General features: G+C 34.2%; 1 protein-coding gene across 2 annotated transcripts in view; it reads right to left on the bottom strand.

Moving 5' to 3' along the window:
- Nucleotides 1-2,044: 2,044 nt before the first annotated feature.
- PDE5A (phosphodiesterase 5A) overlaps nt 2,045-14,823 on the bottom strand; it is a 77,388-nt gene continuing 64,609 nt past the window's right edge. For both annotated transcript variants that reach the window (XM_015818577.1, XM_015818578.1), the window contains exons 12-21: nt 13,318-13,464; nt 12,009-12,134; nt 9,715-9,809; nt 8,084-8,171; nt 6,756-6,856; nt 6,549-6,626; nt 5,150-5,213; nt 4,590-4,664; nt 3,245-3,328; nt 2,045-2,936 (exon numbers count right to left, since the gene is read on the bottom strand). In XM_015818577.1, the coding sequence (XP_015674063.1) occupies nt 2,799-2,936; nt 3,245-3,328; nt 4,590-4,664; nt 5,150-5,213; nt 6,549-6,626; nt 6,756-6,856; nt 8,084-8,171; nt 9,715-9,809; nt 12,009-12,134; nt 13,318-13,464 (996 nt within the window). In that variant the 3' untranslated portion in view covers nt 2,045-2,798. The remainder of the gene's footprint in view (nt 2,937-3,244; nt 3,329-4,589; nt 4,665-5,149; nt 5,214-6,548; nt 6,627-6,755; nt 6,857-8,083; nt 8,172-9,714; nt 9,810-12,008; nt 12,135-13,317; nt 13,465-14,823) is intronic.

The following is a 14,823-nucleotide window of genomic DNA, read 5'->3' as shown; positions in this document are numbered from 1 at the left end:
GTGGTTAGAGAAACAAAGTTCAGTGCTTTCATTTGACTAACTGGAGACTTTAAAATGTTGCAATCAATAATGCCTGTAATAACTTCACCATTAGCCAACCCTACAAAAAAGCTACTCTTGAGCCCTAGAACGGATATCAGTATTTCATAATGTTTTTTATTGCACACTATAAAAACATACTCATACTAACTGACCTTATTTGTACCATCTTCCAAAAGTTAATCCAGGTCCAGAGTCTCATAATAAGCTCTTAGCATGACAGCTAATGCGAGAACCTTTCCCAGAAGCCCCTAATAAATAAAGCTCCTGTTTCTTTAAGATGAGCTCCTTTTGCTTCTCTAAAAGTATAAGGATACAATGATGTTGAGAGAAACCAGATGAAAGCTTTTACCTCATTAATAAACTGTTGCCCTAACTGTAAGCCTGATGATAGTACTAAAACAAAAAAAGTGCAAATCTTCTTATTAAAAAAAAGATATGTCCTCTTTTTCTACTACTAGCTTCTAGTAGTATTGTGGCAAAAACACTTTATATTAATAATTTATATTGACAAATAATTCTGTCAATCCAAATATTATTTTATACATGGTTAGGATTACCAGATAGCTGAACAGGCAAAGGAAGACACACCGATTATCCTTCTTGGCATCCACAACAAAACTTTCAATAAAAAACTGTCAAAAAAAGTTTAACAACCATTTAAAGTTATGATGGCACTAAAAAAACTACTTTGACCAGTCCTTACACTTACAACCATCACAGCATCCCCATGGCCATATGATCAAAACTTGGGTGCTTGACAGCTGGGCATGATGTATTCATGATGGTTGCAGCATCCCAATGTCATTTGATCATCATTTACAACCTTCCCAGTGAGCTTCTGACAAGCAAAATCAATGGAGGAATCTAAATTCACTTAATAACTGTGTGATTCATTCAGCAATTGTGGCAAAAAGAACTAAAATTGGGCATGATTCACTTAACCGTTACATTGCTTAGTGACAGAAATTTAAATCCCAGTTGTGGTCGTAAATTGAAGACTACCTGTAACTGATTAAAGTCTTGTCAGTTTGAGGCAGTAGCACAGGGGTGTCAAACTGGTGGCCCATGAGCCGGATGCGTCACGCACAGGCCATGCCCACCCCAGGTCTGCAAAGGCAAAAAATGGTGTGATATGTCATGATACATCATGTGACGTGATCAGGTTTGACACCCATGCAGTAGCATAAGCTGACTGGAAGGTACTAATTAAGGTCACAGAGCTGTCCTTGTTAATTTGCATTTAGCATTTATTAGGTAAATATTGTGCCATTGGGAAAAGCTGCTCAGGAAGAGACAGCTCGTTACATACAAAAACTGGACAATATTTGATTTTAAAGCTATGTCAGTCAGCCAGAGGATATAAGGACAAAAAGGATATGTTCTGTTTTTGCCTGACAGCTGGTAACCCTGGATACTGTTTTTCTTGAATGTCAGCAGGATTTGTTTCATCTAGGCCAGGGGTGGGCAACCTTGACTCTTTTATGACTCATGGACTTCAACTCCCAGAATTCCTGAGTCAGCTATGCTACCCCTGATCTAGGCCATTCCCTGTTGTTGCATTCTTTAACTTTTTTTAAAGCTACTTTTGACAGAGTTCCCTGAATGCTTTTGGCAATTCCATTTCTGGATACTGTTTTACAAACTATGTGATTGTGCTTCTTTAAATTCAAACAATCTTATGAAATTCTAGAGCATTCTTCATTTGAAAAGCCACTCCTTAAAAAAATATGAACAGTTATTTCTAAGGACTGGCAATGACTTCTCTCTGATGTTTTTGATACTGTTTTATGATAACCATAGCAATTATTCCATTTTAAAAGGAAATCTGGCCTTTTCATAATGTACCCCGTTGATTTCATGGTTTTTTCTGTCTAGTGTTCTTTAAGCAGGACCATATTTTGGGGACCGTATTTTGATTCCAATAAACTGAAGATCATTTTAATCTTTTTTTTCTTTCTACATGTCCCGTTTCCAGCTTCTTCACAACTTAAGTACTCTTTCTTGTAGTTTTAAGTAGTTCAATTTTAATTATGTATTTCTTAAACATTTCATTATTATTAAGAAACTCTGGACAATTTCATTTGCGCTCTTCTTCAGCTGCTGCAACATAATGAGTAAAACTCAAGCATTCCCATGACAGGAAAAGTCACAGATGCAGCATATTCCCTTGATACTTGTACTTTAGCCTTTGAGCTCAACATGCCTCACCCTGAAAAAAACAGATTTCTTAGAACAAGCAATATTAATTCAGTGCTCTGTTCCTCCCCCATGCCAAGCAAATGCTGCCCACCTTGCTTCTCTGGTAACTTCTAGCTTTCAAATGCAACACTGTTTTTTCATTATTTACATTTAAGAAGAGGCACTATAAAAAAAACAACAGAAAGTGCCACATACAGTAATTTTAAAATACTGGCCATTGATCAAAACTAAATAACTATATACAACTCCGGACCAAGAATTTTCTGAAGCAGTCCTAAAAATTGTCCACTTCCACACCTCTATTGAGCAGGGCTAATTAGATCTGCTAGTTGCAGATCGATTGGAAATATACAATTATGATACATCAGACTACATAAAAATAATTAATATTGTGTTCTTGAGTGCTGTGCAAAAATATACGTTTCTTGTTATTTAAATACAGCAGTGGCAAATTATGCACCTATTTCATACAGTGTCTAGTAAAACATTAGGTATCTCCAAATTATGCTATATAAATATCTTCTTTGTAAACCAGTATGTCCTAATAAATGTCTATTTCAGTTCCGTTTGGGCTGATTGCTTTCTCCAATGATCAAATTATTTTCCTGTTCTTCAGATAAAGCCTGCCATTTCTGCCGGTTCTTCCTGCAGCCCTCAAGCAAAGGGTAACAGGCTTCCGATATGTAGGTTAATGCCTGCAAAAACAGAAACATGAATTAGATTAATGGAAAAAGAATCGAGTCTTGGGAGAGCCTCTGTCTCTCAGTGCTTATAAGGAATAAATTAGGCCCTGAAACCAATATTGTCTGGCTCTACACTTTGAAATAAACTAAACTTCTTTGAAATGTGCTTTTAAGGATGTGAAGCCTTCATCTCAATGGGTAATTACTGTCATCTGCTTTCACCTAAATCCCTTTGAACAGAAAATGCAGTTTTTAATTCAGTACTTGCATATAACACTGATACAAATAATTATGCCCTTTGACAGTTTCATGCAGAATACCTCATAAAGCTGTAAGCAGATAGCATCAATGAATCCAACTTGCATGCTGGGAATTTTGTTTTTCTTTTCTCTGTTCATTAAATCCTGAAAAAAAAATACAAATATTGGAGCAAGATTAGTTCTAGAGCATCCAAATTTGACCATGCCCATTACCTTGTCCTTTTCAGTCAGGAAAGGTTGGTCTGCATTCAAATCCCATTTCAGTCTCAGTAACCTATATGGTCATTGATAAGCCAGTTTCGTTGATCCCTAATTTCTTTAATTGGGAAGTAGGAATTTTATTGAGGAGGTACAATCCATTAATGTTACCATAATATTGTTAATGGAGACTCTAAATGAGCCAGGACAAAATCCCATAAAAAAAATCAATGTAAATGGAAATATGCATTTAAATGTGACTTCATCATGCTTTTAGTCTCAATAGATCATTTTTCATATGGTAAAGTTAATGCTGACTGGTTTGTAATAAAAAAAACAGACACACATGTATTTTCAAGTTGTGGGGCATATATACAGATCATCCAAATCCAAATCATCCCTTTTATATAAAATACACTTTATATCAACATTTTGTCTCAGAGTATTCTCATTATAATAACTGAGAAATTCTGGTGACTTCCTTTAGTGTCAGACAAAGTACACATACAGCATATTCTTTGGAAAGCATAAATCATGGAAATAACTCTTATTTTCAGGTTCATTGTACATACATATTTTCCTAATTGTACAATTGCAGTATCAAATGGCTAGTTACATCCTACAGAAAATAAAGCATAAATTCAATATCACAGATTCAGGTTTTCTTTTCATTGCAATTTTTCAAGAGAGAAGGAACGTACTGTATATTTCATTATGGGCTCTCAGTGCTAAATAATCAACCACCGAGAAATCAAGTCCAGTTTATGTATATCTAAAATGAACATCATTGATCCCATAAATGCTAGTTTGAAACATGTTGGTGATCACTGTTTGGAAGGCATTAACACATAAATACAAAAAGTTGAAAGCTTGGGCTTTTGTTGTTAAGGTTCTCTGGAAACTTTTAGACATTTCATATTTCAGTAATAAGCTGATTGGGTTGCAATAAAGGAAAAAGAGGGGTCCTCGGTGATCTCGGAGCTTGATTGTTTTCTTGCAGATGTTTAATTATCATTGATAACACCATCAATGCTCTTTTCAGCCTCTCATTTCAACCCTGAGCTACAAACCCTTTATTGGTAAAGGATAAAGAATTCTAACTATACTTGATAGAAATAAATATTTGATTTTGCATGAAATAATAAAAATGCTATATAAAATAAATTTCTAGAACAAAACAGTCTTAAAATGTTGTGCTTCTACTTACTGTGGGTTCAATGTTAAGTTCTTTTCTTTCTTTATCTCCTTGGTCAAAGAACTCTGCAGCTACAAGTTCAGCAATCTGCATAAAGGAAAATATATGTCTGCTATCTTTTTTAGTAAATGTAATCTATAGATAATAATCTTTGTATCTAGTATAGCATAGTAGTTAAGATATTGGTATGAGAACTAGGTTCATGTCTCCATATGATTATGGAGCTCCTTGACTTTTACTAGCCACTTTCTCTGAGGTTCAATGGCACACTAGGGTTTTCTGGTTTAAAATTAGGGGGCAAACCTACTAAATAAGCTCTTTTAAAAAGCAGATTATAAATAAAAGGAGAGAGAGAAACTATACACTATTTTTAATGCTGTCTTTTTAAGAATTTTTACTGATTTACTGACTTTAATGTGTCACGTTTCATTGCAAAAACAGTTTGTACAATAATCTGCTAGGCAGCAATTAATATCTGTGCCAAATGCAGAGTGGGTTCAGATGAGAGGAATAGCAGGAACAGTACATTCAGGGAAATAAGGAATCTGATCAGGCTTTTGGTAGATACCTACCCGCTGCTGAACTGGCCATGGTTTTGTTATTGCTGATAAGTCACATGCTGTCATCAGCATTGCCCTGTAAAAGCCAGAAAGCCATACTTTTACAGTATATATTTTGAAAAGCATAACACTTCTATAGCAAAATAAGAATATTTGTGACATCCCAAATTTCATTTAAAAAACAAAACAAAACTCTGGAAACATACAACTTCATCATGACTTGAATAGCTGCAAATGATAATATTCGTTATTGTGGGGCTTAAAATATTGCAGTAAGGAGGGCATAGCTCCTTTTCAAATTGCTATTCCATTTTTCCCACCATTCAATTTCTTTCTCTCTCTATTAAGCAGTCATAGATTTCTGTGTTTAGTGACTATTCCTGATCCTTATTGAAAGAGTATAGTTCAGTGTTTCTCAACCTTAGACTTCAACTCCCAGAATTCCCCAGCCAGCATGCAGCTAGAGATGACTAGATCCATGGAGGACATGTTCTTAGGAACATAGCTGGAAACACCTCCCTAACGCGGTCCATGCTTAAAGCATTTATGAATGTCCTACAACTAGCCCAGACCATTACAGTCACTGGTTTACATAATTATATGTCACTGTAGATCACATCTGTTTTTGCTTGTCTCTCATATAATTCATGAAAGGCAAAATTCTTTCCTTTTTGATGAGTTATATATTTGATAACAATAGCTGCTGCCAATGTTGGGCTGCTATAAAACTTTGTCCCACTAAAAAAGGAAAGACTTGAGAAACCACTATGATTCAGTGTTCTGAAACCAGATCTATTCTATACAATTTACAGACTCAGCCTGTGGCCAGATCTTTATCTTCATTGGCTATTTGTGACAACTCAGTCATTCATTTATCATGGGCATTAATAAGCAAGATAATATGTTGCAAAAGCTCATGGTATGGTGACCGGTCAGTACTAACTGAAAAGGTCAAAGCTCCCATCCGGCCACATCCATAAGAGCATATAGAAACCATCCTCAGTTTTTATATACCATGTGCTATAAAGCAAAAGTGTCCTACATCCACAATGAACCTGATTCTTGCTGAAGGACTAGATTCCTGTTGTAAATGTAAACTAACTACTCTGATGCAAAGCAAAACAAATATTTTCTCTGAAAGCTAAGAATACTGATTTTAACAGTTCAGTGCTTTTAAACAATAGACTTTCATCCAAGGAACAATATGGTACTTTGTCAAGTCATGTTGGAAAATAATCTTGTTTGGCAAAGAATATGAGACCTTACCAAATAATTAGAAGCAAGTAATTCACCCATATTTATGTAATTTTTGTTCTCTTACTGCCCAGCCCAATCGCCCAATGAAAGCAAACCAATAATTGCTAACTCTAGGGGAAAAAACCAGACTACAAAATATCCTTAAAAAACTTACAAAAATAATTCCTTTTGATAAGGCTGTTGTAGGTTAAACTGATTATTCCTCAGAAGGTCAAAAAACTCTCCTCTTCTTCTGAAAAGCATACAAACATTTATTATTTATTAAATGCCTAAAAAGGAAAATTTGTACATTTTTACATTCTTAAAAAACAAAGGAGAAAAATCACACATCCAAGCCTAAAATATAATGACTGCAACTTACTTTATGTATAGTGCTAAATCTGTGGCAAGAATAGCTTGCTTGATGATTTTCAATGTTGCCTTGTATTCTTCAACAGAAAGAGCACTGAGAATCTGATTGCCCTTCATCCAAAAGAAAACAATGGAATAATTATGACAAGAATGCATTGACTATAATGATACAGTGACTTTGACAGGCTCTTGTTAAATTCTACACACTACATTATTTTCTTATATGCTGAAAGCAAAAATATTGAATTTTTAAAAACTCGATTATTAAAACTGAGGAAGAGGAAAACATAACTAGGTAAGAACCCTAAGAAAGTGTATTTTTTTAACTATTCAGTTGATAAAATATAAGCAGCTACTATTGAATTTTTCTCACCAAACCCTGGAAAAAAGCTACTTTGTGGATGCCATCTGTGATATCTCCCATGGTCTATGTTTGTGTGCACACTGCTGACACTGCCATATTCAGCATCTACAATAACACACCCAAACATAAATTGTTGTAAATTTTCTGAGAAAAAAAATAGAAATATCTCAGCTACCATTTTCTTCTGCCAAAAATAGAAATGGAGAAGATGAAACAGACCTTTATATACACCTACACCTGATATAAAATATTCATATTTTATTGCTGTGCCTTATTCCTGCACAGAAGCAAGCAGAAAAAAAATGCACAGTTCAATTGCAAGGAATAGAATTTGCCTGACATTAATTCTCTCTTTGTGATCTACAAAATCCTTATGCTGTTCTAAATTGATGCAGGACCTGGCACAGCTTCACCAACAAAAATGCATTATTTATATATGTTCTGCTGATATAATTTTACTGACATTTTGCTATGTGTGCAACCTTGTAGTTTATGGCACTGTGTAAAAATCTTGTTCTAGATATCTGTCTTTAAGCATGTAATGTAAGTGAAATTAAGAGAATTTTCAACTGACAAAAACATGGAAACAAAAGTAACTGAAGGAGTAAGAGTTTCATATTGAGCTGAAAATATTTTGTAACTTTTTGTTTGGTCATTATCAAAGTTCATAAAAAAACGATGCACGGGTTTTGCCTTTAGTTCACTGCTTCCACGAGGTTAGAAATCTTGCTTATACCAACAATGCTTAAGGTTCCTTAGAAAGATTAAGCAGAATTTTTAAGCATATTTTTTTTCTTTTTTCATTAGGGTCAAGTTAGTGTGTGTTTTCAAATATTAACAAGGTCTCCCGAGCTTATCACACAGCATTGAAAAAGCTCAATAGCACAGCTTAGAATAGGGTTGAAAGATACTACTGGAAATTGTTCAAAGACTAAACTGGATATGATTTTCTTGTAAATACAACTATCATTTACCGGTGTGTTTAGGATCATCAGGCACTGATCAAAATGATGATGTTCCATTATTGAGTGGCAATATAGCTGTGCAAGGGGGTGCTCACTTCTGAAAAAAAAACAAAAAACAGGCCACATAGAATTATCAGAAGTAATTAACTACAGATGCAGAATAGCTTTACAAAGTTAAGAATATGGGAAATAACATTCCCCCACTCCCATTTGTAATAATTGCGAAATATGGCTGAAAGAAAAAATCTTATTCATCCTGAGATACCAAGTAAAATGGCAGCTCTGCAATTAGACAGAGGATTAGGAAAACGAAGTTTAAAATATAAATTTTAAAATACAGAATCCTTCAAAATTTGGTCTCCAATTAACTTTGAACATCACTCAGTGAGGGAAGGGAAGGGCGATTGTGTGCTGCATAAATGAGAAGTATCCAGGTATAAAAAGCTAGACAAGTGATAAGATGTACTGGGATATTATTTTTCTCCCATATGACCTGGCTGAGAAGAAAAAATCATCCTGTATTCTAAATTGCCTAACATTTTTACAGCGTATTAATTCAATTTTTTAAAAATAAAATGCTATAAAAAGGTAATGTGTCTTGCACTCTTCCAGACACTTTCCTAAATAGAAACCTTTCCTAACCTTAAAAGATACCATGAAAGAGGAACAGAGACAGAGAAATAAGATAAAGCTTTTCTTCTCATACAGCGACTAGTGTTCCTTGTTACCATTATGTTTCATTTTTATAGACATTTCTAAAAAGTATGTGTTATGCTATTAATATTGGCCATTATGTATGTATGTGCATAGAAAGGGGGGAGAACATATTTTTATAATAACCTATACAGCTATAATATTTTGGAAGATATTATCTTTTGACCAAAACAATGGCAATTGTCACTGGACTTTACTAATGGTTATCTGTCCCGCACCATCTGAGGCCAATTGCTACCAATTGCCTGTGGAAAAGGATGGAGGCTGGTTTCCTCCCTTTCTCTTGCCTCAGAATCAATATAACCAATTGTCCCATTGGAAGAATTTCTGGAGGGAGGAACTGCACTGGAAATAACTGAGAAGTCTACTTATGGCACTGTGTAAACATGTGATTCTTCTTTCCTTTTGTGTCACCAAGATATTGCTACCAAATGATTTGTGGAGAAAACACCAAAGTTTGTTGTTAGGTATATTTTTGTATTTTTATTTAATAAATAATTTTTATTTATTAATTAATTTATTATTTAATATTTTATTTAAGTTTATAATGCCTTGTTTTTAAAAAATAAAGAACAACCCACTCATCCAAAACATAAAACCTCCAAAAACTCCAGTTCCTTCCATAGGAACCCTTACTACTTTACATGATCTACCATCTCATCCACTTTGCATAACTGTTCTGCCATTGCAGTTCTCATAACCCAAAATAATTTAAATCTGGCTCCAGGACACCAAAACATTTCCTGCTTTTGATTTAAAGCAATCTTGACAAATATATACACAGAATCCCTGAAAACCCTGAGAGAAGATTCCACAATCTCTCTAGTTAAAACTTCTCTAAATATTATGGCTGAAATGTTAATTCAAAATGAAAAATAGAAACATTAAACTGAAATATGCTTTCCTTTTATCTGCCATTTACTCACCTCTGTATGTAAGAATTATTCACCCCCCTGTGATCTAAGTCATGGCTCAGAGCTGCAATCAGCAAAGAAAGTACCTCAACATCAGTAAGTTTGTTCTGTACAATATGAAGGAGAGATAAATTACTATATTTGCAAAAATATTTGACATGGTACCAATGATTTACATGTTGTTTCTTTCTTTCTTTGGCTGTTTTGATGTCGATACATTTTGACATTCACTCTTAAACTGAAAGCAAATAGATTTATATATATGGTTATTTTGGTTGAGTAAAATTAATCTTAAATGTGTATTACAAATAACACAGAATTCTGAATAGATATATTATTTGGCCCCCAAATAATCATGCAATTTTGTATTGTATAAAATTTTATTTTAATATTTCATGGTTACAAATCCAACAAATATTTAAAAAATAAACTATGCAAAGCAAATAGTTTATCATACCATGTTCATTTTATACTCTTAATTATGCACATAGGCACAAATTTAGCTGCGCCAAATTTGCAATTAAATATATCCAAACAGCAAAGGTTCAAGAGTTTGACTAATAGAGAACTTTGATTTGCGTTTACTCTCTTGAGCTGTACTTGTTCCACAGGTTTCTAATTCCATGTAGAGTTGAGCTATATTCTCTGTTTGAGGATTTCTACTTGTTTGCTTAATCACAAACTGAACAGCATTCCACATGCAGTGTAAATATCTAATATTTTTAGAATAAAGCAACAGACATCATAGTAGCCATCTGAAACCTAAAGACTAATATACACAGACTTTAAACAGGCAATCTGAAGCCTCCGGTGTACATGAACTGACAGCCTGGAGTTTCATGGTAACTACTGAAAATCAGCAGCACAGCTACCTCCCATTTTGAGGCAATTTTTGTAAGTCCTAAATATATTTACACTATTTGAAAATAAATAAAGGAAAACTAATTTCAACTCCACAAACCCTTTGAACTGTAGTGCTGGAGGAAATTATTGAGAGTTGCTTGGATAGCGAGAAGAACAAATCATCCAGTACTAGATACAGTAAAACCAGGCTGCTTTTTGAAAAAACTGATAATCTAAACTATTTTGGAAAAATAATATAAAGGCAAGAGAAGGCCTCAATGCTTGCAAAAATCAAGGCCAACTGACAAAGAGCTACAGAAGACATTGTGGCTAAGTAACGTCACTGGTGTCTGAAGCATGAGCTTATTAGAACCAAAGAAACCATAAAACTGAAGCAACTGAACAATAATTTTATCATTCCTCAAAAAAAATCAGGAAAAAAAAGAGTCTGGATTTTGCTTAGATGTGTGACACTAGACTAACCATCTTAGCAGTTTTAGCACCTGATCACCAAAAAGTTGCCAATATATCATCTAGAGCAGGGGCGTCAAACTCCTAACATCATGTGATGTGTCGTGATGTATTGCAACTTTTTTGCCATTGCCGGCAATGGGGTGGGCGCGGTTTCGCTATGATGCATCTGGCCTGTGGGCTGGCAGTTTGACACCCCTAACAACTTTGTACTGACATAACTGCAGTTAAAGTGGTAGGACTGCAAAGAACCACAGTCACATATATTACTATCACTGCTTATAGCAATAGACTGATTGATTATATGACAACCAAATTAATGTTGACCATACACACAGATTTTCTCCAGAATGACCAGTTCCTAATTATGTTCTTCAGGCCTTCCAATAGTGCAGGAACGTGTTTGAGTCAATTCTCCTTGCTGCTGGTCATTCTCTTTGTTTCTTTCTTCGCCCTTTCCCAGCATTCTCTAGAGAAGTCTATAATAGAGAACTAGATCTTTGCATAATGTGTCCAGCATATATGATAATGTCTTTCATGTTAAGTTCAAATCAAGCTACTCTACGAAGTGTTATTGTGAGAAATATTTTTGACTTCTGATGCCTTTGCTGTTGATGATTGATCCTAAAAGGCAGAAGCTATCCACCACCTCCACATCTTCATTATAACGTCTAAGGCTGGTTGCTATATTTGTTGTCAAAGCTTTGTTCTTAATTTTGATCCCATTTTCTTTACCATGCTCCTTGATTTTCATTACTAGAGCTTGCATATCATTTGCATTTTTAGCTATCAGAGTTTACTCTTAATTTACTCTTACTTAGTTTACTCTTATGAACTATTTTCTTCTTTTAGTGATGTAGCTTGGGAATACATTACATGAAGATGTTTACAGTCTATGAACTAACTCTTGGTAAAATTTCAACATAATGTGTTGCAATGTCTAGCTAAGATTTTAAAAACAGCCTAATATAAATAAGGTTATCCAAACATACCTGAATTTTTCCTGTCTTTAAAGCAGCAAACATGCATTGGGCTGTATTAAAAGCATGTCTCCAGTTGTGATAAGTAACATTTTTTCGATAATTTTTCCTCACACTTAAAATCCATCTGCAAAGGACCTTTCAAAAATATTATTGTTGAGTTAGAAGTATGATATAAACACCATCATTTTTAGATAAAACCCCAAAGCCAAAATATTAAAACTTCAAGAAATTTCACATCTGGCTTTTATATACACTTTGTGGAACTGAGTTATAAAAGTATATTTTAACTTAGAAAGATGAAATTAAGAAAATAAAATGAAAGCAAGCATGTTATTTCTCAGGTTTATATGGGAGCTGCATAATCTCAAGAACAGACTAATATAAGGAGTTGTGAGTAGGAGGTATGTTTGCATCCCCAATAAGCTGAAGTATCTTGTTACCTTTAAATTTAAAGTGATAAACAACCTTATTGATCAAGTCTGCTGATTCTACAGGTTCTTAGTTTATTTGAAGAAATCTCTAATGCACTGTTTGAAAGCATAAGAAATCACTCCTTTATGTACATATTTATCCAAAGATTGAAAAAAGCGAATGTCTAGGAAGGTGTAGGCTGATTAAAGCTTATATTTCCTTACAAGGGCCTAATTGCAGGGAGGCCCAATCTGAAAAAGTGCTTAGATATCAATTGCTAATTTGTTTTTCCACCATATGTTAAAGACGTGACAATGTTTAAAACAGAAAAATGGAAATCCCTCACTGCAATCTGTTCACTAGGCATTTAGAAATATACAATATATTTTGACTTAACTCTATATTGAGGTACTCATTTAAAGCAGGAATTCCTTATCAGGACACAGCTAAACAAGCTGCACAGAAAATTTGCCTGCTGCAGGAAACAATATCTCTCCTTATATGTAAGGTGTACAAACTTGTTCTGGGCAACTGTCAGTAGAAGACAATTCAGATTTTCCCAGATTACAGAATTCTGGAGAATCAAAATTAAAAAAAACTCAGGAAGAATTTTTAGATAGAGAAAATTCTCCTTTGTAGATGGTGACAAGGATCTGGCAAATATGGTAAGAATGGTGAGCAAGCACATAGCAAACTCCACTTCCTCTGGAGCTTATATGCACGGAAAATGACAGAAAATGTTTTTCACAGATAATGCATTTTTCCCATGACTTTATAGATGATTTAAAACGTACTTTATATCCAGTCATATACATATAACACATACATATATACAAACATGTACACACTAAAGAACATTATATTGGGGAATAATTGGCTGCATATATGGTCATGCTTGTGGCCTCACCTCATGTTTTATTTGGAAATTTTGTACAAGGTTAAGGTCAATAAACATCCGGATTGTGCACAGAGAAGTCTCCATATCTGACAGCTCAAAGTCACTGAAGTAAAAATCAGTGAGCCTGAGAGATTGTGCAGATGGTACAACAGCAGCCTTGAAACAAACAAGAGCAGTAGTGAAAAATGTTGTCTTTCAAGATACTAAATAAATAAACCAAAGCACCATGTGACCCAGATGTACTCTACCAAACGCAATTCATCTAGATTTATTGAAAACATTACTGGATAGGAATCATATCTATTTTTTTTAACCATTATTCAGTTATTTACCACAGAAGCCCATTTTGGCTCTAGTACAATTTTAGCAGAAGACAAAATGTGATCTCCAAACCAGAGAGTAAAGTATGTGTTGAAAAAAGGGAAATCAACTTAGCTTCACTACTTATAAATTAGGAATTACTTCTGAACAACCACAGGAGAGAGCTGTTCCTCTCATAACAACTAACACTGGAATAAATGTCTATGGAGATTCTCAGTCATCCAAGTCATGGTTGTCCCAAAAAGTAATTTTTCAAGTCCAGTTGCCTTTTGAAAAAGGACCTTTGGGTCAATACTGGTATACTATAATCTGATTTTATGAAAGACTTTTATTCTATATACATTAACTATGTGATTTATACATATATAAAGAGGCTGGATGGGCCTCTTTAGCATATTGCAGAAATGTTAAAATAAACTAAATATATAACAGATATACCATAGTTCACATAAGAAATGTATTCAAAATGCTGTTTTAATGATTTTACCTAATTGAAGATATATTGTATGTTACTATATTTTAAAATACAGCCCTGACTCCCACATATCTTTGTTATCCAGTGAAAATAGGAAATTTTGAATCCAAGTTAATGTCAAATGCATTTTAATAGAAATTTGAGGTAGATTCTTCTCATGCAATGGTTTCCTGGTGAACAAAGCCACATCTGCATTTGCCCTGGTTATTAATTTAGAGTGTCCCTCTGGAAATATGTTTCTACTAGAAAATGTTTATTTTCCAACCTTCACAGTATGTTCCTAGATCAAGAAACCTGAGAAGGAGGGAGGAAAGGAGGGAAGGAAGGAAAGAAGATTTTCTGCCCTTCCGTACATCTACAGAAGACTACTAAATCATTAAAAAATCTGCTTTTTAATCTGTGAGATGGAGTTAAGTGGAAACTTTTAAAAATATAGGAGCAATAAATGAACATATTTTCTTCTATGGTATAGTTTAACTTGGGAATTCATTGTCATGTAGTTTTAAAAGGAGATAGCTACATTCATAGAAAGACAGACCAAATTGTCAATGGGTTGATGACTGAATATAGGAGCATGCACAAGGGCAGTACTAGCTTGCCTTGAACCTTGAAACCTAGCTCGAATTAATTTTAACAAAGCCACTACTTTAGGATACCTTCATCTTGAATCTTCAAGCCAAAAGCAAGAATAACTTATAACAACTGACTGGATATATTGA

Source organism: Protobothrops mucrosquamatus, unplaced genomic scaffold (genome assembly GCF_001527695.2).
Source record: "Protobothrops mucrosquamatus isolate PMUCROS unplaced genomic scaffold, P.Mucros_1.0 scaffold766, whole genome shotgun sequence".
Lineage (NCBI taxonomy): Eukaryota > Metazoa > Chordata > Lepidosauria > Squamata > Viperidae > Protobothrops > Protobothrops mucrosquamatus.
This window is presented reverse-complemented; position numbering and strand designations above follow the sequence as displayed.